Below are 26,723 nucleotides of genomic sequence, written 5' to 3' on the forward strand. Positions count from 1 at the left end.
GAAGAGAAAACCAACGTGTAGAGTACTTCCATTGCCCTGGGCTTCCACCATAAATAAATGGCGAAGCTCATGTCTTCTGACTCCAAATATAACACTTGCCCCTTGATATTATAGTTGCCTCCAGACAAGGTTTTTTCCTCCCCCAAGTAGCAATCAGGTAGAGGGAAAATGTCATAAGTTAGAATATAATAAGTGCTTTAAGTGAGATCCCAGGAAAATACTGAGTTGGCGTGCTAAAAGAAGTATTGCATTTTTCAGCTATGAGATCAGGAAAGTGCTTCTTGAGAAGTATTTAGGTTGGATCCTAAAGAAGGATTTATGGAATTTCAGCAGGTAGAAATGCAACGAAGTGCAAATAGAGCTGGGTAAGGTGGAGTACAAGCCAAAACATAAGTCAGCAACTTAATACATTTGTTCAAGGAATGTAAACATTTATTTAATAGTCAGAATGTGGTGGTATTTACAGGGGCATGTGGTAGTAGAAGATAATGCTTCCAGTTAACATTGGAGCCCCGGGGTAGAGGATCTTAATTTTTTAAAGTTTTTTTTGTTTGTTTTAAGTCAGCCCTCTATTTGATAAGCAGTGAGGTAAATCTGGACCAAAAGAGTTACAGACAAAATCAGTGTTTTATCCTGGCAATACTTTCTAGAGTTTACTGATAAGAACAAAGTAAACATAGGTGGGATATCTGGTTAAGGAATCTCAAAATTCATCCAGGAAAGCCACCAGGGCAGTAGAAGTGAAAAATAAAGCAGCATTTTAGAGACGGACTTTGCCAGAATTGGTGCCTGGAGGTGATGGTGAGTGAGGAGGATTTAAAGATGACCCTGAGGGTTAGAGCCTGTACCTGAAGAGTCACGACACCACAGGCAGAGTGGCCACAGGGGTAGTAGGAGAAGATACTCAGTTCAGTCTGGGATATGTAGATTGCAAATGCTTAAAAGATATTTAATCAAAAGCATTTTCCCTTACTAAGGTAAAACTACTTCTCCTTGCCCCCTCAGTTCTATAATGATCCTTCTATAGCTTCTCTTGCTCCAATGAATTGGAGTTTCAGTGAGCCCTGTATTCACAGTGGAGCTCTCCCCACCAGGCTGACACCCAAGTCCCACTCCTGCATATTATGAAAATGTCACCTGGTAACTAATGTGCACCAAAGGCAGAGACCATTCCCAACAAGGTCTCATGTCTTCTCTGCCTCCCATTGATCTCTGTGGCTTGCCCTCTCTTTAGGATAGATTTTAACTTCTGGTAGCAGAAAACCTGACCTGTGGTGACTGAAGAGAGACTATATCCTCTTACGAAACAAGACTTCTCTAGTCTGGAGAGAAGAAATCTACTTGATTCAGCTCAGATTATGTTACATTTGATGAAATCAGAATCAGCTTCTCAGTTCTGTTCCTGGCTCTTCTCTCATACTTGCCACCTTATGGTCACCAGATGGCTGCTATAGCACCAGACAACCCATCCAAACCCAAGGAAGATGGAAAAGCAATTGGATCAGCCAAGCCATTTCTATATGCTCTTGCAAATGTCCTTATTCATCTCTTTGTCCAATCTGTGACACGTGGCTACTTCTAGTTACATAGGAGGCTTGGCGAGAATGGTCACAATGCCAGCCTTGGGAAGAAGTGTGAGGGACTGGAGATTGGCATTGTTTGTGATAGGATAGTTGACTTCTCTGCTGCAAAATAAACACTTGGAAGGCAGGGACCATGTTCCTTTACATTGATAGACATACAGATTTGGGATAGGAATTGTTTGAGGGATTACTCTTTGCCTAGTATCCTCTGAACAAATTTAGGAGTATAGCCAGGTGCAGTGGCACATGCTTATAATCCCAGCAGCTCAGGAGGCTGAGACAGGAGGATGGTGAGTTCAAAGTTAGCCTCAGCAATTTAGCAAGGCATTTAGCAACTCAGTGAGATTATGTCTCTAAATAAAATACAAAGGGCTGGGGATGTGGCTCAGTGGTTGAGTCCCCCTAAGTTCAATTCCTGGTACAAAAAAAAAAAATAGGAGCATAGGAGCCTCTTGATATGTTAGACAATCTTTTTTTCTTCACTTATCAATAAAATAAAATAAAGGAAAAGAGTACATGCTGAGAGGAAATCTATGCTGCTGTAAAAATAGGATAGGGCCCAAGTGCACTCTTCAGTAATGAGTGCATGAAAAGAAGCTTCTTAAATTATGAATGTGGCTTCTCTTGTTTATTGCCCAGTAATCCTGTTTTATTGATTTCTGTTTATTTCCAATCAACTGGAATGAGGGACTGAGTTGTTTAGAGATCTTGATCCCTGAAAGATTGTCATTAAAGCTACTGTGCTCTATTTAGTTATTTATTTTTTGTTCGAAGTGACTGAATCAATACATATACACACAAAACACCTTTTCCTTTGCTCTCTTAAAGACTAAGAGAAAAAAAAATACAGAAAAGCTAAATAAAGATGCTCAGATTTAAAAAAAAAAATCTCATTCCACAAAATGATATATTGATTTCTTTCAAATTAAAAATACTCTTTGGACAGTTTTTAAAGATGACAATGATTCTGCACAGTTGATGCTCACTGACTTTCACTTCCTAAGAGGGTGATCTGGAGAGACTGCCCACTTACCGCAAGATCAGCTGGTTCTCCACGGCAGTGGAGAGAAGGAAGCTTTCCTTAAAGCCAGTGTTAGTAAAGGCTCTTGATTCTGTGGGGTCAGTTCTCTATCTGGGTTTTATCATTCACCATACAACTTCTGTGGATAAGGTACATTCCAATTTTTCCAAAAAATAATGTGATTATTATTTGTCTTTAAGGAGGTTACCTTGAAACTCTGGATTTTCAGAATTGAGAGGAAGTGGAGAGAGCTGTATCCTTATGAAATATTCTCTGCAATGTTGTTAAATAGTGGTCAAGGTAGATCAAGAAGGGAGAAGGGTAAGCACCTTATCAGGAGCACCATAACAAGATAGAATGGTGGTGCTGTTTCTCCCAGAATAACTTTGAGAGAATAAAGCTGGTTAAGGATCATAGCCATGAAGCTAGGGGTAAAGCACAAGGGACCCAACTTCAGGAACATAAACTATTTTTCATAATTTAAGTTTCTGAAAACCATGTCACATTCCTTTGGCCTGTTCAAAAGCATTTTTGCAGAACTGTTCTCAGGGGTGGCTACATAATTTGTAGAAACCAGCACATAAGGAAACCAAGAGTCCCTTGTTCAAAAAAGCACTAAATATAAAGCTCTTTCTTTTTCTTTCTTCCATAGACTCTTTCGCAACTTACCATGCTGTTTTTATTTGCTCTTTAATTTCATTTTAAGGAAAGAAAAATGAAAATTTAAAATTATTAGCCTAAACATTACCATTCATTTTTTTATTGTGCAGTGCTAGTTTTAAATGCAAATTTAAGGGCATTAGGCTCAAATGCAGAATCACCAAAATAACAAACTTCTTATTTCATAGCTCATATATACATATGCATTTTGCTCTTACCAGAAACATGGAAATGCTGCCCAGACTAACTTGCTGGGTTTTGTTTCACTGTTTGATCTGCATACATTCTAGCAACATTGTGTAACTTCAGCTCACTAATGAGTGATATAGGACTGAAAGGGAACCGATCTCTGGTTCTTTCTGATTTCCTTCTTTCTGCTTTATAAGCAATATCTGATCCAAAGAGAGAAAGTGGCCTTGTTGAGGCTCCCAGTGCTCCACTTAGTAGCTGGAACATGCCTTCTGTTACCAAAGAGATATAGCTTGGAACCCCAGGCAAGAGAAATGCAAAGATGGCCAGCTTTAGACTGAAAACTTGTTCCTAACCACTCTTGTCTAAACGCCAATACCAATCTCCCCAGGAGAAATACTGGGGAATTAATGTTTTTACAAAAGGTGTTTGAGTCATATGATTCCTGCACAAAATATGTCTACAAACTCCTGTGCTCATGAACACTATATGTGGATAGGGTGGCAAGGAACAGGGTCGATACACACATTACAACTATCTCCTGTGTTGCACACATACCCCATTGTTCCATTTTCCTCCACTCAGAAAACACACATTTAGAGATAAAGTGGTTAAGGGAGCATGCAGCCCTGTGTGCTACCATGGCTCTCATGCCTGTGATTACTCCTGCTGTATTTCCACCTTCCACTTTGACAGCGGGTAAATGTTGTTGCTTACGAACTAGAATTGGAAAATATTGTTAGCCTTGCTATCCATTAGAGATCAGAAATGAATAGCCTTGTTCTATCCCATATGGAAGTCGTGTTGATTGGTCTTTGTAAATTATTTCAAATGAATATCTGAGATGGGATTATCCATTTAATACTAGTTGCAGTCTGGGGATGAGGAAGGGACTTCTGGAGGCTAAGTGGGCCCATTTGGGTTCCAGAATTTCTCACTCAACAGTGCCTGAAGACCTTCTCTAACTTGAGATTTATTATATACATCAAACATTTTTATTTGAATCTGATTCCCAATCTTTCTCTGTGGGAAGTTGGTATTATCTTCTAGACATGAGGAACTAGGGCTAAATCCTCAATCCATAGCTGACCTTTGTATTTTCCTTTCTTGGGGTTTTGTATCATGTTTCCCATTTGACCCTCATTTTTTCCTCTCACAGTTCTGACTCAAACTTGCTGACTGAATATCACTCGAAACTCCCTCAGTAATTTATTAAGTCCAGCTTCAAATGAATAACCTGGCTTTAGCTGCTGACTTTGCTCTAACACCTACATTTGGCTTTTTCCACATTACATTACATGGCTGAGTGGGAGAGAGTCTTTTCAGTGTGATAAGGAAAGATAATTCTTTATTTTGATTCCTGTATTTCATATTCAGTTGATTTTATTTGCTTGTTCTGGGCAGGTTTTCTGTACCACATACTAAGTTCCGGACTGTACTAGTATGCACTTCTTATCGTGTTTACATGACACATTTTTGAGCCTCAACTCTCTTCATTACTCGTTTGCTGAGCACAAATCTCAATCATGTCCAGTCTTCTAAGCTAATTGTTCTCAACTCTTTTCTACATAGACCTAAGAGATGCCCATGTGCATTATATAGTCCTTTCAGTAAAAAATGACTTACCATAGATAAACTTTTGACTGTTTTTTGATTCCCAGTAGTTTTGCTGTTTCCCCACCCCTTTCTCTCCCGCTCATCACATATAGTTCAATTCATTTTAAGACCTAAGATTGAGAACCAGTGTTGCATGCTCTGGATTAAACTGCTACCTAACATTATTTTGTTCAGAGTTGCTGACCAGTGTTCACACTACCCTCCCAGCCAGCACACTGGCTTTGTCCTGCCCCTCACACCTGCTTATTCTCCTCTGATGTTCATTTTATTAAGTTCTCCAAGCCATGCTTTGACCAACCAGGAAGGGCTATTTTTCCTTATGTGGTGCATTTAGGCTACTAAGATAGAGGGCCCAGAGAACTACCATCCCAAAAGCCAATACAATTCTATTTTCCTTATTTTATTTTCCAACATGCATTCCTCTTCCCTCTACAAGAATAACAAACAGCATGCAGTAAGACACACTATTAACATCTCTGGATCAGAAATATATGGAGGCTCTCCATGATGGAAACTAGTTCAGGAAGTCTACTCATATCACTGCTTGTGGATCACATAAATATTTGGCTTTGGTTACTCCCCTTTTTAAATAGAGGCTTGGTTTTAGACCAGAAATCCCCCAACTCAAAAGAAAAATTAAAAAAAGAAAAGAAAAAAAAACAGAAGGAGGAGGAAAAGGAAAAAGAAGAATGAAAAGTAGATCAGGTCTTTGGAGCTTCAGCTAAATTTTTGGCATTCCCTTATAATGTTCAGAGCCTGAATACTGAAAAGTTTGTGGTGAAAACCAGACAGAGTTTTCTGTGTAAATGCAGACAAATTTCTCCGATTAGCAGTCCTAGAGAGGACTGCACCAATAAGAAAAGCAACCATCAGACACAGCATTATGTTTACATAATCAATAGGCACCCAGTGTGGATTTCCTAGAGATGGTGTAGGCTGGGTAGATGGTTTATTTTTCTAGGTTTTTTTTTCCTTTCTTTTTTTGTTTTTTTGTTTTTGTTTTTGTTTTCTGTCTCCTAAATAATATGTAATTTCTCTAGGCCAAGAAATAAATTGAAAGGATTTAGAGGGATTTGCTTATCAGTGGAACACCACGTAGCATTACATTCCTCCTGCTTTGGGGAAGGTACATTGAAGTTTGGTTAATCTTCTGTGGTTCAATACTCTCCTTCCCTCTGTCAGTCTGCCTTGAACAACAGATAGATTAATCCCCTTTCCACCCACTCTCTTCTTCTTCCTCCCTCCCCTCTCTCTTGATTCACTCTTCCCTTTTTGAACAGATGGAAGAAATAACTTAAAAGTGGAAAGAAAAAGAAAAAAAATGTTGCATTGTACTTATTTATATCATTCTTGAAGACCTCAATGTTAGAAAGGATCCCAATACTTAGCACAAGATATGGCTAAGCTTAGCTTGTTTTTTCTACTGTTAATTAAATCTTGACTCTGCAAAGGGATTTCCTTAAAGGCTAGTTCATTAGCAAAAATTATTATAAATCATGTCATACTTTATCCTGCTCCTGTGGAAAAGAAGAAGAAAAATAAAGACTTTTGAAGGTAGGCAAAGGTTTTAGTGAAGTAGGAGATACCGTGTACTTGGATTACAGTAAAATCTGCTGTCTTTAATGACAATAGATAAATAATCAATTTTATTACGGTGGGTACTCCATATTAATTTCAAAGTTTTGTAACAGACAATGGTTTATTAACTAATTGGTGTTTTAGGACAAAACTGGTCCTGTCCACTACTCAACATAGTAACTGGCATATCATAGGCCATTAGTAAATGTTTGTGGAGGAAATGAATGATGCATGAATAAATGCAAGCACAATTAAAAACATATATCACAGACAATGTTTTGCTTTTAATTCAGATTGCTTAGTGAGCTCTGTTCCAATTAAATAATTTTGATTAGGCTCAATGCAATGTTTTTAACCTAAGGCAATTCTCCTTAGAAAACTTCTCATTCCATGGAAATATGAGCCAAGTTAAGTTGTTCAAGTGATTATCACCAGAAGTCATAGAGAGAAGAAAGGAAATGTGTTTAAAACCCTACAACATGACTCCTGGAAAATAGTGTTAAAATTCACAGGGCATTGATCCAGTGAAGACACTTAGACACGTAGAAATGGGATCCCAGAGTCACCTGAGAGAACATCACAACAAACTAGAACTTTTTGTTTCTGTCACCATCATTCAGGACCTGCCTGATGCTGAGTCCCCATCTTCCACACTTGAGCATGACAGAGTAAAATCATTTATGTTTCATTTTGTCATAACAATGTCAGATACCTTTATTGAAGATAGTCATCTATCTATCACAGGGTGTGTTTAATCAGAATACAATGAGAATACAGATATCACACGAATACATCTTACTGTGTTCTAAGGTGGCTTCTGTAGTGGGCTTGGGTAAAATGATAGAAGAGAGGAGGAAAGAAAGTCTTCTAATACGTTTGCCCAACCTCCTGAGCTCTTTTCTCTTTGTCTTTTTAAGTCTGCTAAGCCATGCTTTCAACCTAACAGGAAGGGCTATTTTTCCTTGGGTGTTAAATATTAAAATCATCCCGGGATGTGTGTGTGTATATTAACATTGATCAAAGATGAGACTGTGATGGCAGGAGTTTAATAAATAAAAACTTAGTAAATAAATGTAAAGTGAGATAGTCCCACTTCTAAAATCTTATCTAAGGTTATAGGTTTACCTAGAGTCAGTGGGCTCCAGGTAACTAGAAAATACCTCCCGTATCCTTTATAAATACTCCTAAGGCAGTTGAATGGAACTCGCCCTCTTAAGAGATATTTAAAGCACTAACTCTATCTCAGAATGGAAGTGAAGAGGGGAAAATCTAAAGCACCAAGTATTTGAAGGAATTTAATTCTTTTTAGCATGGAGCAGCTGCAAAGATGTATGGCTGTTATCAGTGGGACTCCAGAATATTTATGGGCCTTTCTCTTTTCCTTTTTCACTGGAAGAAAGGAGATCATCATTCTTGAGTGTGTTATTTATAATTTCATAAAGCTGTTCTGTGGCAGGACTTATTTTATCTCACCCTTAATCTCGGTCAAATAACCATGCTTCGAAGGAGCTGGGTGCAGAAAAATGATTACTCCCCCAAAAGATTAGCCCACGACCAGTATAAGATAAAGGGCTAGAGGTTAGAATTTGAAGTCATGAAAGACAATTGGGCAGCCGGGAGGGGACTTGGCAAAACTGTCATGAACAGTTCTGATCATTCAGGAGACAGTGCTCTGGACACCAAATTGTGGATAACAATGAGGAATGGTGTGAAATGGTCCCTGTGCTGACGTGGAGCAGAGGACCTGCAAAATAAATAATTAGAAGCAGGTGATTGTAGAAACAATAACTCATTGGAAGAAAATGAGAAGTCAAGTTGGTGAAACTGAAGGAATTGGAAGGCAAATAGACCTATAAATTTACTTGGGTGGACAGAGTTTTGAGGTTTCATCAGTCCCAGTTTTATTCCAAAGTAATTTCAATAAGCATTGGTAGGGGAGAAAAAAAAAGAACATAAATGCAATAAAAAAAAACTTTCAGGAAAGGAATAAAGAGGGCTCCTGCCATAGAGATATTTTATTGAAAGTTATTATAATACCTATCTTTAGTTTTATGAAACCTAATACAAAACCAAGTAATTTCAACATGTGGATTAGAAATATGAAACACATTTTTTAAAATAGAGTAGAATGAATTATTATTTTTAATATAGGACTTGGGTAATATATAACGGCAGGAGACTATTTTCCTCCTCTTGAGAAAGCAAGGTAAGGTGTTTAATCTGTACCGTGGGGAACGCTTGCCATCATTCCCAAGCATTACATTCCAAAGCCATGTGTGTCAGCCTGCACAGGAATGTGATGGATGACACTGGTGGGATGTGGGGGGAGGGGCAGGGGACAAGGAGAGGAGCCTGATAGGGTGGGTTATGAGATGAGTGCTTGTTAGCCACGTTTCCCAGAACAAGATGACAATTCAAGCAGCTGTCAAGTATATCTCTTCATGCCAGTCACCCTGTGCCATGTAGGTGCACAAGTAAACTGAGCTACTTCATGCCTTGAACCCTTTTCAAATACTGTGGATTTCACAGGAAATATCCTTCTCCTCCTACACCTGGCTTTTTGCTCCCACCCACCCATGGGTCCCTGAGGGCTCATTTGCCACTTTTCTTCTGCCTGGGAGGTATCTCTACTCTCTTGCTATTTGCTCCTTGGCATCTTCTGTTTATTTTTGTCATAGCATTGAATTTACTATGTCGAGTCGAGTATGTCTGTTTACTTGGCTGTCTCCTCAGAGAGTGTATTCCAGAGAGAAATGTCTGTCTTGTCTAGTGCTCTATCCCTCATAATTGGTACAGTGCTCTATTCATCTGAACTCAATATGTATCTGTTGAAGAAATAAATGAATAAACAAACGAATGAATGAATGAATACACAAAACCTCTTGATAGTGAACCTTGCTGCCCAGCCACTACCAAAACTTATTGGTTTGTGGGTGGTCATGGATCTTTTCTGCTTCCTTCAATGACATTATAAATGCTATTGGTATTTAACATATGGAAAACTATTGTGTAAACACTGTAGACTTAGCTTCTGGGAATTGTGAGAACTTCAGATAGTCATCATGAGGGGAAAAAATGTGCAGCAGATGATATGGAAGGTTCCACCATGGACATCCCCAACATAACCACATGAACAGAAATGTTTCCTAAAGCAACACCATTACTTGAAGGCACCTGGTGGTAGGTGGTTAAAATAGCAGAGATCACTGGAAATGTCTACACTCTTGGCTCTTGTGAGTACTGTAAGGATTAAAGTGTGAAGTTCTTAACACAAAGCCTCAATGTGGCAGGTGTTAATGTTGCTATTAGGCATGATTCCTTATAATTCCTGCATCCATTTCTTCATAGGAGTACCAACTACTTTTCTTAAGGAATTAAACATAATTGTTGAAAATGGTTGGGTTTATGGAAAAATGCACCCCCCAACATATCCAAAGAGGCTAATGAATTTTATTGAAAGGCAAAAAGAAAAAAAAAGTGATAGTTCTGTTCTACTCTTAACAATACTATTCTGAGTCTGTGTTAATACTCGACTATGGAGCATGCTAAAAGTGGTTATGGGAATCAGGCATCAAAGAGGGACCTTTTCTTTCAAGAATCAGCATTCGACCCTGCATTTGCTTATATCTGTGGAAGAACACAGGGTGGGGGGAGCTTAAAAAAATTAAAAGCCCTGGGTTTTCCAAGAGTAAGAGTAATTTTCAATCAATTCAAATTGCTATTACTTAGGATATGATTCTAAGCTGTTCGCCGCATCTAAAAGCCTTGGCTTGTAATTTTTTACTTTTCTAGATGTCAGGAACAGAAGCAGAAAAAAAAAAAGAAAATTTGTATATGAACATTCTGAATCCTGAGTCCTTTTCTGAATTATGCCTGATCCTCCTGGCAGAGGAAGTTCCACTGAAATGACACAAGCATGGCAAATGTTGGATGCCAAGTTCTTGAAGAAAACATTGCTTCCTGCCCTGGGCAAGGAGAGATTGGGATGTTTGCAATTACTTTGGGAGTTTCAGTTAGCTGTGACTGAATGGTGATGGTGAGGTTTAAAAGGCAGAAAGGAAGGGGCTGAATCATCTAAGGACCACACAAATTGGCTAGGTCTAGTGCCATTGGAAATAGATCATGTCTTTATCCCTCCTTAGGGCAAGGGCAATCAGAAATGGAGCATCAGCAATGGACAGTTCTAATAATGGGGATGTATCATAAAAGTTGGAGTACATTGGCAGAAACAAAATTTAGCAAGTTAGGAGTCGCACCACACTTAGAATGACTGATTGACTGATAGGCTGATTGATTTAGTTATTTAGGGAAGGAACTCACGCCTCACCCCATCACTTTCTGGTTGTAAGTAGAAGCACTCTGCCTAGAGACAGACCTGCTCTTAACACACTTGGCTACACTGCCACCTATTTAACCCTCTTTGAATCTAGTCACCCTTTATAGGAACTACTGGTAACACTGAGTTCTGTTGCCTAAGCATGAGAGAATGAGAGTCAGAAGGTTGAGGTCTGCAGGGGAATTTAGGAGCTCATCCTTCAGGTGGAACTGAATGGGGGGAAGGAATAGGAGAATAGGAGAGTGGGGCCATCAACAGTGTCACCCCAACCACAGTAGGAGAAACTTGTGAAATACAGAGAAGGCTGAAAGATGCTGAGAGGAAAATAATATATCTTCTTTCATTCTTGGAGTCCAGTGCTTTTCCTGAAAATACATTTGCATTTTATATTCTATTCATAACAATGAAGATGTCTCTCTTAGGATTGAGTCAAAGCTCCAGTAATATGATATAAACGTATGATGTGGTTTCCATTGGAGTCACACATTGTTGCCATACATTTGCTCAATGGACTTTTGAAACATTATTGTCTGACCTTTAGTTCCTGAATAGAGTTCACTGATTGTTATCAACTTTCCAGTTTCTACTCAAAACTAGGGGCCAAAGCCTGACAAGGGCCACTCTGCAAGGTCCTTCCAGTTAACTCACTAACAATTAATTTCCAGTTGAGTATATTCTGTAAGTGTACTCTCAACATCTTTTTAATGACCCACCCCTGTGAAGTTTCTCAGAATCTTTTTTTTTCCTAATTGTTCTTCTTCCATAAAATGTTAATGCCCAACATAATTTATATATTTAGTTATGCAGCTGTGGTTTTTTGTGGGGGGGTCACAAATCATTGCATTAAGATCTGGACCCCAGCCCAAACTAATTTTTACTGCCATAGAGAAGCATGCTTTAAAACTCTTGATGATTGTAGCTCTTCCAAAATGATGTTTGCCTCTTATAATTGCTTTTTTTTTTTTTTTGGTACCAAGGATTGAACTCAGTGACACTCCACCAATGAGCCACATCCCCAGCCCTATTTTGTATTTTATTTATTTAGAGACAGGGTCTCACCAAGTTGCTTAGTGCTTTGCCATTGCTAAGGCTAGCTTTGAACTAAGGATCCTCCTGTATCAGCCTCCCAAGCTGTTGGGATTACCGATGTGCCACCACACTCAGCATAACTGCATTCTTTATTTGTACAGTTTCCATTTATTTCCTTATCACTTACTTTCCCTAAGTAATTGGAAGTAGAGCTGCATAGGGCCCACACACAGCAAGAAGCATCAAGGGGTGCTTGTCCTTTCTCCAACACAAATAACTATTCCCCAGAATATGACTACCAGCTGCAGCTGCCAGATCTGAAACATACAATTCAGAGGTGTCTAATTGAAAAAGAAAATAAAGATTTGTTTTTCCTGCTAAGCTTAAGGAGGAGCAGAGTGTGAGGTATATCCCTGTCAGATGTAGAATAAAGATTGATAAAGTAGTTTAGGGGACCTCTCCACTACTGCCAGTGGGATAAAATGAATTACCTAACATGGTTTCTCTGCCATTCTTTCCTGTGCCCAGTAATCCGACAGCTAGCATATCTATATAAAAGAGGATGTTTTCTGGAAGTATTAAGCATATGAGTTGTCACCTGCATTCACCTGCTAGGGCTGCTATAACAAAGTGCTGTAGACTATGTGGTTTAATCAGCAGAAATATATTTCCTCACAGTTCCAGAGGCTAAAAGTCAAAAAGGAAGGTGTTACAAGCCTTGTCTTTTTGTGAGTCCTCTCCTCGGCAAATAGATGGCCATCTGTTCCCTGTGTGTTCATGTGGTCTCACCCCTGTGTAAGTCTGTGTCTTAATCTCCTTTTTTTTTTATAGGTACACCAATCATATTGGTTTAGGGCTCATCCTAATGAATTCATTTTAAGCTAATTACCTCTATGAAGCCCTATCTCCGATATGTCACATTTTGAGGTACTAGTGGGTTAGGATTTCAATATATGAACATAATTCAGCCCATAATATCATATAAGATGAGGTACAAATAAGACTCTCGTGGGTCACAAATACACAAGTTAACCAAGATGTTCCTGTTAAATCCCCTCTATGTTTCTCACTGGCTGAATGTCTTCAGCAACTCAGGTAACCTGTGTGACTTCCATTCACTTTCAACATATGATACTCATTCTGTCTCAAAGGATGGTTTTAGGAATTGAGTCTAATTAATTAATAATAGCTAGAACTGATAAGTAAAGATACAAGTCAAGCATGTAATTGGCTTATAGTAATTGGCTTATAGTAATTGCTCAATAGTCAAGGAGGGACCAGGTATGATGGTACGTGTCTGTAATCCCAGTGGCTCGGGAAACTGAGACAGGAGGATCGCAAGTTCAAAGCCAGCCTTAGCAAACTTAGGCCCAAAGCAACTCAGTGAGACCCCCCATCTCTAAATAAAATATAAAAAAAGGACTAGGGATACTGGCTCAATGGTTTAGCAACCCTGGGTTCAATCCCCAGTACCAAAAAATAGATAGATAGACAGACAGACAGATAGACAGACAAAGCAGTTTCTTTATTACCTATTTCTCTGGAATATGAATCCAGAATACAATAGACTAGAAGTAATACTCAGAAAACCAATATTATTAACATGAAGAAAGAAAACAAAACTGTTCTTTTATTGAATACCTACACTACAGTCTCCTATGTACTCATATACATAGTAAGCCAAAAGTTTATTTTTTGCATAAGATTTGTAGGTCATTCATTCATTCAACACTATTTTTTTGTGCATCTAATATGTACCAGGTACAGAAAGCAGTCTTCTCACCTTCTGTATGGCAAGGGCCCTTCTTACTTTCTATACCCAATGTCCTCTATGGTTCCTATAACAGATTAAAGATTCCCTGGCATTAGAGAGTTTCTGCAGAATTCAACAGGGAAATTAAAAAAAAAAAAAAAAAAAAGGAGAAAGGTCTCCAGTTGAACTATGATTCTTGGAGTCTAAATGTGTTCTGCTCTCTTTGGAGCAGTCTTACCTGAGTCCAGGGGCTGTCGTGCTGTATCACTCTGCTGGTCCACATTACTAATTCAGCTAATTGCAGCAATTACGTGGAAGAATTGCTGCTAGTGAGAGAAGCCATTTTGCTACTCCCGAACAGACTGCATTCCACAGTGTTCATCAATTATGCCCGTCTACAGATTCACAACCACCAAATCATGCACTAGAGACTGCACACCATATGCACTGAGACCCTCCTGGAGTCACAGTGCATGTCTGTGTTGGATTGATTCTTTTAGTGCCCTCTTCTGCAACAGTCCTTGTCCTGTCCAGATCCTCGCCTTTGAAATTAGAGTCAGGATGCATGATGTGATTTACAGAGAAGGGACAAACCTGAGTCTTCTGGAGCCACACAAACTGTCTGGACTATGGAGAAGTTAAAAATTCTCCATCCTGCAGCATGGCCCTCTTTAGAGGAAAGAAACAGCAGTAATGATGGGAAGTGGGACACTATAGCAAATCTTTGATATCTTCATGGATTTTCTTATTTTTCTTCTCTCTTCTCTCTCTTTTCTCCCACCCCATCATTTGCCCTTTAACATGAGCAGCCAACCTCAGATGACCTTGTTTCATCTGCTGAATGTTCAAGTGATGATGAAGACTTCGTTGAATGTGAGCCGAGTACAGGTAGGTCAGGTCAGTCTTGTTTTGCTTGCTTTCTTCTTCATTTGCAAAAAAAAATAATACATACATATATGTGATTATACATGTGTTTTAAATATATTATAGTATGTTAATGTGTGTATTTTCTATATCTATATATGTATAAACATGCATATATAAATATTCATGTATAAATAAAAGCATCACATCCCATGGAAGGATCCCAGGGAAATTCAAAGTCCATTGATAGATAAAGAAAAATTCCATGGTAGACAACCAAACTTTGGTTGTCAGATGCACAGATTAACCACTGGGACAGGAAATGTATGGCAGCCAGTGTGCAGCTATGAAATTGACAAGGGAGTAAGAGCATGAGGAATTCCATATTGGAGTGAGATCAAAGAAGCCTGAACTCAAAGTGGAGCCATGGAAGATTGACAAATATCACTTAAACTTCATGAATTCTTCTGAGCTTAAGTAGCAAAAATAAATAAGTCAAAAGTAAACCAAGCATTTTTTTTCCATGGGATTTCAACAGCAGTTAACATGGTTTTAAATTTATACTAATTTTGTTCATTATATGTCTAGAGAACTTGTACAGCAATATAGTATAGTAAGTACAAAATTAGTACTGAATCATGCCATGTCAACAGCTGCGATGCTTCAAAATGTATCTTCCAAGCCGAAGTTGAGTAGACTTTGGTAATTTTAGATGCTTTAATGTGTACCTCATTTGGACCCAGATACATTTTGATGTTTTATGGTCTTATTTTATAGTGAGATATATATGATATAGTGTCCAATAGGCAACTGCAGACCCTAATTATTTCCTATCAACTTTCCCAAATCGTCTGTTTTGAGACTTACTCTAAATTAAACATTTATATGTATATAATAGAGAACAGATATCATCGAATTTCTGTGTATGTTAAGTAAAATTAAAAGCCTGAGGTTGGATCAGGATCTTATTTCTGCAAAAGCTAAAAGAAAGAAATAAAATTTTCCATTGGTTCTTTGGATTGCTTTAATTTTATTTTCCTTCTCTTTAAGAAAAGGCAAGGCATTGTTATTATTATTTTTTTTTGCTAATTCTAGAGAAATTTAAGTTTCATGAAAAGTAATATGTCAAAAATAAAAATCTTATATTCCTTACCCCCAAATTATTGATTTTAAATTTTGTTGAAGCCTTACTGCTTGGTTTCTTGCAAGTTGCTTTGGATACAGGAAGTTCTGTGGGTTTTATCCTTAGTATTACCCAGGGACATACCAATAATACATTGGCCTTACCATCCTGGAGTAATTTGTTCCTTAGCTGTGTGGAGGGAAGACAAATGTGACCTTGTTAGAGTTTTTCAGGTTATTGGGTAATAATCTCTATGTGATAACTAAGGTTTTTAACTCTAAAGGGCAGATATATCCAATCCACACGAGATCATGACACCAAAGTTTTGTTAGAAAATTAATTCATCTATTCATTCAATAAATATTTCTGAAGAGTAGGCAGGATATAATATATCTCCAGATTAGAGTCCTTCCTATTCCAATACTTTCATGAATGAGTTGTTAGAAAATAAAATAAAGAATTTTGCTATATAAATTACCTCTCCAACATAGTTCAGTTCAACAAATATTTTTTGAAACCTAGCTGTGTCTGTTAGACATGTGCTAGATGTTAAGGACTCAGAAATGAATCCAACATTTCCCTCAAAACATACGCAAAATGAACTGACTAGCTAACCAATCATTGAAGATACTTAGACTTTAATTAGAATTCTCTGTTTGTATCCTTTCTCTGATTTTCTTCCTTTCTTATCAGTAATATGTGTATAAGCAGCAATGGTTATCCCATCTTTAGAATATAAGCCATAACAATTCAAACTTTGCCGTTCTGAAGTATTATCACCATCTTTTCCAAAGAACTCCCCCCCCCCCGAAGAAGGTCATCTTCACATGACCCATGTCATCAGAGAGAGAAGGATTTTCCAGATCTCAGGTTCACAAGTTGTACAGTTCTCAGGCTGTGTGTACATAATACTATTTGATATTGAACTTGAATAGGCCCAAACTTGATTGGTCCCAGACTAAGTTCATTTGATTTTTAGTGGCTGTACATGTGTTCCAGCTCACTGAAATGCAGAGAACAAAAATTCAATGCCAGCATTCCTTAAGGAACATGGGGCAGTTGGGGAGAGGGAAACAATTTTTAAAATAATCTGTTGAATTCTACAAGGGAGCACAGGAGGAAATGTATTAAGTGGGGAACCCTGAAAGAGTTAACACGTAGCTCAAATAAATTTATTAATCCCTTCTGCCTGGGATAATTCAATTTATCACATTTGAAAAAATGAGCACTTTTGTTTCCTAAATTTATTTTTTTCTACTACATATTCCTGGTGAGTTTTTTGGACACACACAGAAATACATCAGAAGCGTTTTTAATACAGGAGACAAGTATCTCTATTGATGCAGAGATAAGAGGTTTGCCCTAAGGACCAGATTAACACTGGTGAGGGCTACCACTTTAGGATTATCAGGCCTTCTTCTATATCAAATGAAAGCTACCTCCACAGCCTTCCTATTTTTCAAGAACAATATGAATTAAAATCAGAAATATTACCAGTTTTTGGAGGCTCAGTGGGCACTGCCTGCACAACAATGGATAGTGGTGACACTTACCTAACTTTGACACAAATTGTTAAGCCTGAAATTCTATGTGAACACTGAGATGAAAATTCTGGTCTTATACAGCCTAATTCATTGCTTCAGTTTCTAAAATGTTAGTCTCTCCCAGGCTTGTTGCTTGATAGAAATACACTACATTGGCTAATTATCTAGCCCTTTTTCTATCATACTTAACCTTATCTTCTCTCAGTTAACGAGTTTATTATTTTTTGTTTTATTATGAGGTGTTTCAAGTCTACACATAGTTTCCAGATTTATTTAGATTCACTTGAAACCCTCACACTTCATACATTTGGGCAGTTGAGTATATGCTCCAGTTCAATAACTCTTTTCTTATGGACATCAGGTTTTAAATGAAATGATTTTTCTAAATTTGTTTTCCTTACATCAAAATGAATTTTGTTGCTTCTGGTTTTGAGTCACAGGTAAGCAGTCCCCTTTCATACCTAGAACTCATTTAGGCACTTAGGGATACCCATGGTTTGGTATAGTTTGATTAATTAAATCATGTTTAAGAATAAGTGTTTTTTGGAGCTTAGTTGACATTAGTCTAGAAACCTTATGAATCCAGTAGATGTGTATTTTTTTTTTCTGGAAAATATGCAAATGAGTTAAAAATCCTAAACCATGAAAGCAAGACACAGAATTAAAGCTCAATTAAGATTTGTTGACTGAATTAGTTTGACTCAAAATATCTCATAATCTCAAATTAAAATTGGAGAACATTTTTTCTATCTCTAACTTCATCTCACCATAAACAGCTAAAATAAAGTCTATTGGATTACTTAATGTCAATGATTTTGTGCAACTAAATGTTGTCCTAACAAAATCTACATTTCTTCCACAAAAATAAATGTTCTTATCTCTTTTTTCCCTATCCATTTTTCTCTGGGAATTTAATTATTTTAGGAGTCACAGATATGATTGCATTTTTCTGAATATGTGCTTTAAGATTCCAGAATTGAGCCTTTTGACAATAAAACCAAATGAAGCCATCTGCATTCAGTGAAAATATCTAAAATATTTGAGTAACTACTGTCTATCTAAAATTGAGGGTCAGGATTTAACTCTTAATTTATAAATGTTGATTGGGTTCCCCATAAAAGAAGTCAGTAATTAATATTTCAAATTTTGCCTTTGCATGCAAACACTTTCCTTCCTAACTTCACTTCTACTTATACTAAATTGGAAAGTGAGCTCCTACTGTATTTTATTGTCCCTCTTATGGGTCCAACAAGAAAAAGATAAACAGTAAAGGGCTCCAATAACTATCACAAAGTGAAATTCTCTCATGAGATATGGAAGCCAAATAACAATTAAGATCTTTAACAGGTTCACATTTGTGATCTAAAATGTGGTCATGAATTCTGAAATTCAGAGAAATTGATGACAGTTATTTTTAGTTTCTTCTCACCCTCTCCCACCTGTCACTGCTACTAATATTCTACCTTTGGAAGCAGAAATAGCATCAAAACAAACATAATCTTAGATTACTTTTTGTACAATTAGAAATTATCAATTTCCCAGAGGTTACATATGTATAGTTTCAATAGTATAAAAGTCTTCATGACAGGTCTGATAGAACAGATTTTAAAAAATAAATAAATAAAAAGAAATATCTAGGACGCCTAAGAAATAGGCATAGAATGACTTAAATACCATATTGATTCATCCAGCTGTTATCTGGGAATACATTTTTCTGGTTGTCAATTAACCAGCCTTTTTGCCTTTGCCTTTGTTCAGTGTCCTTTAATCAAATCTCAAGGGATAGCACTTCCACCAGAGACAGGCAGTGAAAGATGAAACACACCCACCCATCGATAGGGTTGCACCGAACCCCTTTTGTAGTGGTTGGTTTGAAGGAAACGCTTAAACTAATAGCAGTAAAAGGAGACCACAAAATAATTACTATTTCCACAGTGGTTCTCAGATATATTTTTACTACTCAAATCTGTAGTCCTAGCAGTTTTATTTAGTGCCATTGCTACTTTGTTCCTTTTTGTTAGCACCGTTACAATACCTAATGTAGATTAGGTGAAATTAGAATTTAGCAGAACACCAGTTACAGAGCATGTTTGTAGCTGTGTTTTCCAGGTGAACTGAGTTCTTTGTCTTTATCAGTTTGCGATGCCTCACTAAGGTACTTCCAATATCAAAATCTGGCATTGAGTTTTTAAAAGCTCACCAAATGAGAGTTTTATTTACTAGAACACGGTAGAAAATGCAGTTGAAATGTTAAGACAAAAATAATTTCCTAGTGACAGATAAATAGAAATAGAGCCTTATTTACTAGAATCTGAAAGTGACCGAAGAATAAAGGTGCTGATCATTGGCCTTCAATATATTTGTGATCTTCTTTGTTTATATAAATACATTCTGTCAGATTAGTATCTCCGGCAAGTCAGAGGGAAGTTAGCCATCTATAAGTCTTTTTTACAAAGAATTAATTTATTCATTTAAATTTAGAAAAAATTCTCTAAAAATAAATTCATGATTGGTAAATAGAACCATGTGTAATTTTTGTCAAGTGGAGTAGAATATGCCTAAGTGAAAGGAAGTTTGGAGCACCACCATGACTAGAATTTCACATTGAAGAGCTCAGAACCACTTAAAAAAATATTTTGAATAAAGAAAAAAATGAAAGTAATCTGACACAATGTGTTATCTCTAGAAAGAGCAATAGAAATAGTGGGAAAAATGACTTAATTGATCCTTGACTGTGGACATTAATCATTTTTGCATTTGAGTTATAACAGGTGTCCAATGTACACAAAAGCAAACAGTTGCTTGCATATTTAGGTCAAGGCTAAACCCTATCAAGTTTTGAATTGCTTTCATTGGAGTATATTCATGGGACCATAGTGTTCCCAATTTTAATGCTGTAATTTCTAGTTTCATTCATATCACATTTTTTTATATCCCAATACTTCTACTTCCCAAGTTAATTTTTAAGCCAATGTAGTTAACTATGTACTTTTTAAAAGTCCTAAATGGTGAAATGCTTTGAAAGTTAGAATAAGAATAAAAATGGAAGTATAGGAAACTTCTACTAATTGTTTATTACCCTTTAGGCCATTGATAGCTTAATAACATTGATGGTCTACAGGTCAACGGTTATTATGTAATTCATAAGAAAAATAACCAATTTAATTTAAAATTATAAAAATGAGAAAAACTTTTTATCCAACTTGATTACTGAAGATTTTTTTTTTTTATGTTGGGGAGGAAGGCAAGGGAAGCAATGAGATCCATGTGTGACTGTGAACACTTTGATCTGAAAGTTGAATATGTCATTTATTTGCATAGCATTTTTGTGGAACACCTATGTGTAGGCATGGACTGGGTTCTAGCAAAACAAAACTCGGTAAGAGCAGACTCCTTCCTTCTAGGAATTTACAGTCAATTATTAAGGCAGGTAGAAAAATAAGGGGAATAAAGGAATGAAGGAAAAGGAAGAGAAGAAACAATATGAACAATAAATGAAAATGCCTAGAATACTATCAGACCTCTCAGGAGAGTCCTTTAACTCATTGAAGAGTACAGGCACAAAAAGAATCACAGAAGATGCCAACCACAGAGAGATTGAATTCACACCAAAGAGCACACTTCTGTATCTTGGTTCAGGGGACACAGAAATTTTCATTTATTACAATGGAAACATTAGTACAGTTTACTAACAAACTTTAATTTGAATATATATATAATCTAGTGCCAGGGCTTTTTTAGACAAAAGATGGGCATGTTTAGAGCAAGAACTTCAAACCAAACTCATGAGAACTTCCTGTTTCCAAATGCTAATGCAAGAAGAAAATAAGGAATAGCTTAATGAAATCATTAAGTCCCCCCCCAAAAAATAAATAAGTAAAGAGGGATTGGGTTTTAAAGAATCATTTTTATTAGTTTCCTTTTATTCTTTATGTTCTGAATTTTTTTCTCCCATAAGTCCCAAATATAGGTACTGTGTGTGTATATACATATATATAAAATGTGCGTAGTAAAAAAATATATAATGCCTGTCACTCCATATATATGTAGACACAGTATAAATGGTACTAGACTAATATAAGCAGAGATTAACAGCCCCTGCCATCAGTCATGTGTTTACACAGAAATTCACACCATCATTCTTAACCAGCATTGGCTGACATAGACATGCATGATAACTGTTTTAACGTGGCAAACAAAGCATGCTAACTTTTATTTAGGTTTTGTTTTCTTCTTTATCATAGTTATAATGGTGATTCCATAATTCAGTTATCGTTGGGAAGGGTGGAAAGAAAAAATTATACAGATATATCTATCTATATATGCACATTCCTGTGTGCATATATATAAATAGATATATATCTTGTATAGATTTGAAGAACATTTTCTGTTGTTTCACCTCATCTTGTGCCGCATGAATTTTTGGTGGTTCAATTTACTTTATTTTATTTTGATCCATATTTAGTATTTTGGTCATTATGGCTATTTTTAACTCATTGCTATACTTTTATGAGTAATTATGATCATTGTTTTTTTAAAATACTGAGAGATATATAGACATACAAATCAAACAAGGCAACAAAATCTTTTCTTGCCATCCTAATCTTGAATTCCTTCCCCTTCAGCATATCCCTCCAGTATTTATCTCAAAACAAATCCCAACAAAACCCAAGAAAGTTGTGTACAAAAGAATGAAATACTGTGTTTTCCTCTTCTTCCTTCTATGCATATTTTTCCTTTTAATTTCCTTCCTTTCCTTTTTTTATTTTCCCCCATATCTGCACAGGCCACTTGCCTTCACTCTTCCCCTTATGACCATGTAATTAGCTATAAAAAGATGAGCAAATGAGCCAGAAACAGACGTCAATAAAAGAAAGAAAAACACACAGAAAACAACAACTGAGAAACACACCCCTTTCCACAGATTTCAGATGGCATAAAAAGAATTTTATTGCAGATACAGAGTATATGTTGTATCTTTTTTTTTTTCTGGACACGCCCAGGATCATTTGTGTGGCATGCAGTGACAGTTTTGTAGCTAATCAACTAACCATGGCTCCATCTCCAGTGCATGGGCTCTAATGATGCCATCTTGTGTTTCATCCAAGTGCCACATCCAGGCTAACCCAGCAAGTTCACTGTATGAGTTGTGGGGATAACTTTCTTTTATAGTTACAATTTCATGGGTTCTCTTTTTTTTTTTTTTTCCATTGGGTCATGGCAGCCCCAAGAGCTGCTCCTGCAGCATCTCTGTATGGTTTTGTTTGTGTATTTTCTTTCCTTGGCAAAGCTGTCAAGCATGTGTCTCTTGTCTGGTCCATTTGTCTTGCCATCTTGTCTTGGTGTCCACTGTTGTGCTGTCGTTCTGTGATTCTGTTCTCTGTTTGTAATATGTGGTTTGAAATCCTCTGCCTTTATTTCTCTGTCTCCTATTGTCTCCACTTTTAACCCTACCCCTAGGGAACTTCACAAAGAAGCAAAACAAAATTTCAGTTGAATTCTATGGCTGACAACTGTGGTTTGCATCTGGAAGTCATAAGTTGTTCTTTTACCTAAGGAGGCAAAAATGTACAGTGGGAAACTAATACTAATTAATATACAAACAATAATAAGAAACCCTTGTTGATTGCTTTGGCATGATTAAATTGGCTTAACTGTTAAAGGGACTTCACAGAAGAGCTAATTTAAAAAAAAAAAGTTTTTCTAAAATTGATCAACTTTCTTGTTAGAACCATTTCTTCAGAAACAGATCTACAGAAGATTGTTTTCAGAAAATGCTAGTAAGGGAACACCATCACACTGCTATTGAGATCAATGCCTTTTCCTAATTTGGTGAGGAATCTGTGGAAATCTGCATGTGTTTTATTATAAAATTCATTTATGTTTATGTATTTTAACATAAAATATGAATATGTTCAGCAAGGCATTAAGGAGGGGAAAAATCTTCTTAACTAACTGGTTCTTTCTTCATGCATATTTTGAGGTAAGATTATCTTTCGATCTTTCTGAATCAATGATGCATATTTTATTTCATTTTTTAATTCATGGAAGCATTAGAGAGCCAACACTTTAACTTGAAGCTAAATTATTTCTTTTCTCATTCTGAAGAAACTGACATATGCCATAAAATTACTTCTGAGAATAGAGTCTGAATTTCTTGAGCTAGAAATGAGAGAAAGTACTCAGTTAATTGTCCAAGTGCTGGATTGTACTTGTGATTACCCAAGCAACATAATGCATTACTTGGAAAAATTTGGTTGGTTTGATACTAATATTATGAAAAGGACACCGCGTACCAACTTCACTTCCTTAATAATGGGGGCTGAGTAAGGAAATATGAAATAGATAGGAAATGGGCAGTAGGTAATAGACTATTAGAGATTGTCCTAAGATTAAAAAGTCCATACTTTAAATCTGGAAAAGAGCAAGCATATCAAGGCACATGCTCATGTCAGGGTAGCTCTTTATCTAAAAGAGAGGGAAAAGGCAAAGCAAGAGGAAATGATTCAGGCAACGTGAGCTAAGCAGAATTTCTCATGAAAGAGGGGAGACAAGGAACAAAAAAGAGAGAGGGAGAAAAGGAAAGGAGGAAGACAGGGAAGAAAGGATAGAAAGAAAGAAAGTATAGATATCAACAACTTCCAGAGCATAGATAATAAAATACGGTAAAATAATTAGGATGTGATAAGTGAAAGTCTTTATTATCTGCCCTTTTAATATAATTTGTTTGTAATTATATGTTAATTTTTTCTAATGTCCATGTTTTAAAAACCACTTTGCATAATACCTAAAGCTGTAGCTTTCAGCTGTCAGAAACTGGCTCAAACAGCACTGGCCTACCAATGAATTCACTGCTAGATATTTCATTGAAACCTCTTTTTGAGGTATGAGGTAGACACTAGAGGAGTCACCTCACAATTGAGAACATTGGGATTCCCTTTGCTTTTCCAAGATCAAATACCTGCATACACAGAACATAGGTAAGATTCAAATGCAATGCTGATTAGAAATGGATACATTTTCTTTCTATTGCAGTGTGCACATAGCATCAGGCTTAACAGGGAATTAAAGTGTTATGATCTGGACTCATCATATGCGCCTTCATAGAGCTTAATGAGAGTAGAGCTAACTCATGGTCCCAAGGAGGTCCTTGCTTTAGAGACCTGCATAAAATGGAATTGATATTATGTTATAGTTGTGTTGGTGGAAATGTAGACAGGATTCCTCACATTCTATAGGTAAGTTCCATAGGAGTTATGCCTGTGTCTTCATGAGGACATCTGCTCTGATGAACTTTGTGTCCTCAAAAGTTGCCAGATAAGTGCATGGTGGCACACCCCTGTCATCCCAGTGGCTCGGATGCTAAGGCAAGGGGAATGCCAGTTCAATTCTAGCCTTAGCAAAAAGCAAGGTGCTAAGCAACTCAGTAAGATTCTGTCTCTAAATACAATACAAAATAGGTCTGGAGGTCAAGTACCATGGTCAATTCCCCCAGAGTTCAATCTCCAGTACCAAAAAGAAAAAGAAAGAAAGAAGAAGTTGCTAGATAAGCCTTCCTCCCTAACATTGAAGATGAACAGGACGTTTCTTAGATTTTCAAATTCTATGTCTTAAGCTTTGGAAAGATTGTAGTAGATGCATTTCTTAGCACCTAATTATAATCTCCAGCATGATTCCATTATTCAGTTGTTATGTTTTTGTAACTTTTAAAATATAATGAATTTTATTTAGTGACAGTATTTGATGCATGTTAATTAACCAGCTGCACTGTGAAATATGTCAATGCCCTTTGCTTGCACATTTTCTCATAGAGTAAACTAGTATATTAACATTTAAAACAGCATGAAAACCATTATGTTGCAGAAAATGACTGCAGCTTTTAAAAAGATCATTTTACGATTAGATACTTAGTCATTGCTTTGTGAAAACATCTGAAAGATCTGGGAATTAAAAAGGAAAGTATTGGGTTTATTAGCTCTCCTAATTTGACAAGACAGATTCTCTGGTCAGTTTCTGATAGAATATTTAGCCTTAATTTAGTATGAGATTTAATTGCTCCATGGTCAAGTTTTCTTTGTTTGTATCTTATTTTATTTTATTTTTTTCTTTTGTTTTGAGGTGCTGAATTTATTTTTGTTTTGAGGGCCTTGCACATGCTAGGCAAGCGCTGTACCACTGAGCCATATCCCAGTCCCCTCCTGTGGTCTGATTTTACAGATAGCATGTTTAATACTGAATAAAGTCTCCTAAAGTGATTTATAGGCCTTCCCATATAGGTTTACCACTGTTGTAGTTGTTCTTTCATTCATTGAATATTCATTAAGCACTTGCTAGAGTTGGCTAAGTCTTAAGTACTTTACTTTTTTTTTTTTTTTTTGGTACTAGGGATTGAACCCAGCAACACATTTCCACTTATGTTCTTAAAATCTTTAATCCTCACAGCAATCTTATAAGGGTCTACTATTATAATCTCTGTCTTAGGGATTTACAAACCGTGGCACAGAGGAGCTAAACAAATGGTTGAAGTCACAAACTAGGAAGTAAAAGAAACAGAATTAGAATCTAAGGCACCTGTTTCCGACCCACACACTGGTCACTATGCCATGCTGCCCCTTGTGTAGTCCTTACTTTCCACTGACCATTTATATAAAAGAGCTATCTTAATAACAATGAAAGGAAGCTTGTGTATTAAGCATATCAAGTGGTCAGAAAATACTTGCTAAGTAGGCTAGTTATTATGTATCTCAAAGACTTCAAGGACCTTAATTTGCTAAGGTTATGAGATCCTTCAATTATGATTCATCCAAATGGTTATTGCAAGTTACTCTGGTTTCTGGTGTGGCAGAATGGTTCTGGCTTTAAAGAAAAATACCACCAGTTATGTGAAGTTTGTCTTGCTTGATGTCACCTGTGTGATAATTCATGTGCTAGATGTTTCCGGCTCATTAGTCACTATCGCTCCTCCTGTTAAAAACATCTGATCACATGGCAGCCACCTCTAACTGAAGTTAACATTCCAAGAACAGAGGCTCTAAGTGAGAGATTTGGTAAGAAGCTGCATTTTCTTTATTTCAGAAATAATTATTGGAACACAGTGTTTTAGATGTTACAACTAATAGAAAGCAAAACAGCAACAAGAAGGAAAAACAGTGAACATATATCTGAGAGAATGAGCTTTCTCCCTTGGACCCTTTCTGACATCGGTGTCTATTAGAATCCTACCCATTTGTTTATTTTTTCCCCTTTGTGTCTCACTTCCTTGCATTAAATATCTACAATGACAGTAAAACAAAATCAAACCAAACAAACAAAACTTGCAGAGGCTTTTGCATGCAAGAAAGGAATCTTAAAAGGAATTATAAAAGGTGAATATTTGCAAAAGGAAAGCATCCTTTCAACCCTGTTTGCTGTGGCTAGAATCTTCCA

The 26,723-nt window shown here is 36.7% G+C and overlaps 1 protein-coding gene across 43 annotated transcripts in view; it reads left to right on the forward strand.

Moving 5' to 3' along the window:
* Window positions 1-26,723, forward strand: part of Nrxn3 (neurexin 3) — a 1,549,271-nt gene that overhangs the window by 1,484,411 nt on the left and 38,137 nt on the right. For 23 of the 43 annotated variants that reach the window (XR_013439170.1, XM_078050614.1, XM_078050626.1 and 20 more), the window contains one exon: window positions 14,576-14,663. Coding sequence is in view for 41 of the 43 variants with exons in the window: in XM_078050614.1 (XP_077906740.1) it covers window positions 14,576-14,663 (88 nt within the window). In the remaining 2 variants the exon portion in view is untranslated. The remainder of the gene's footprint in view (window positions 1-14,575; window positions 14,664-26,723) is intronic. The other 20 variants (XR_013439171.1, XM_040274623.2, XM_078050627.1 and 17 more) reach the window with 1 other exon arrangement.

The sequence above is a fragment of the Ictidomys tridecemlineatus genome, chromosome 5 (assembly GCF_052094955.1).
Source record: "Ictidomys tridecemlineatus isolate mIctTri1 chromosome 5, mIctTri1.hap1, whole genome shotgun sequence".
Lineage (NCBI taxonomy): Eukaryota > Metazoa > Chordata > Mammalia > Rodentia > Sciuridae > Ictidomys > Ictidomys tridecemlineatus.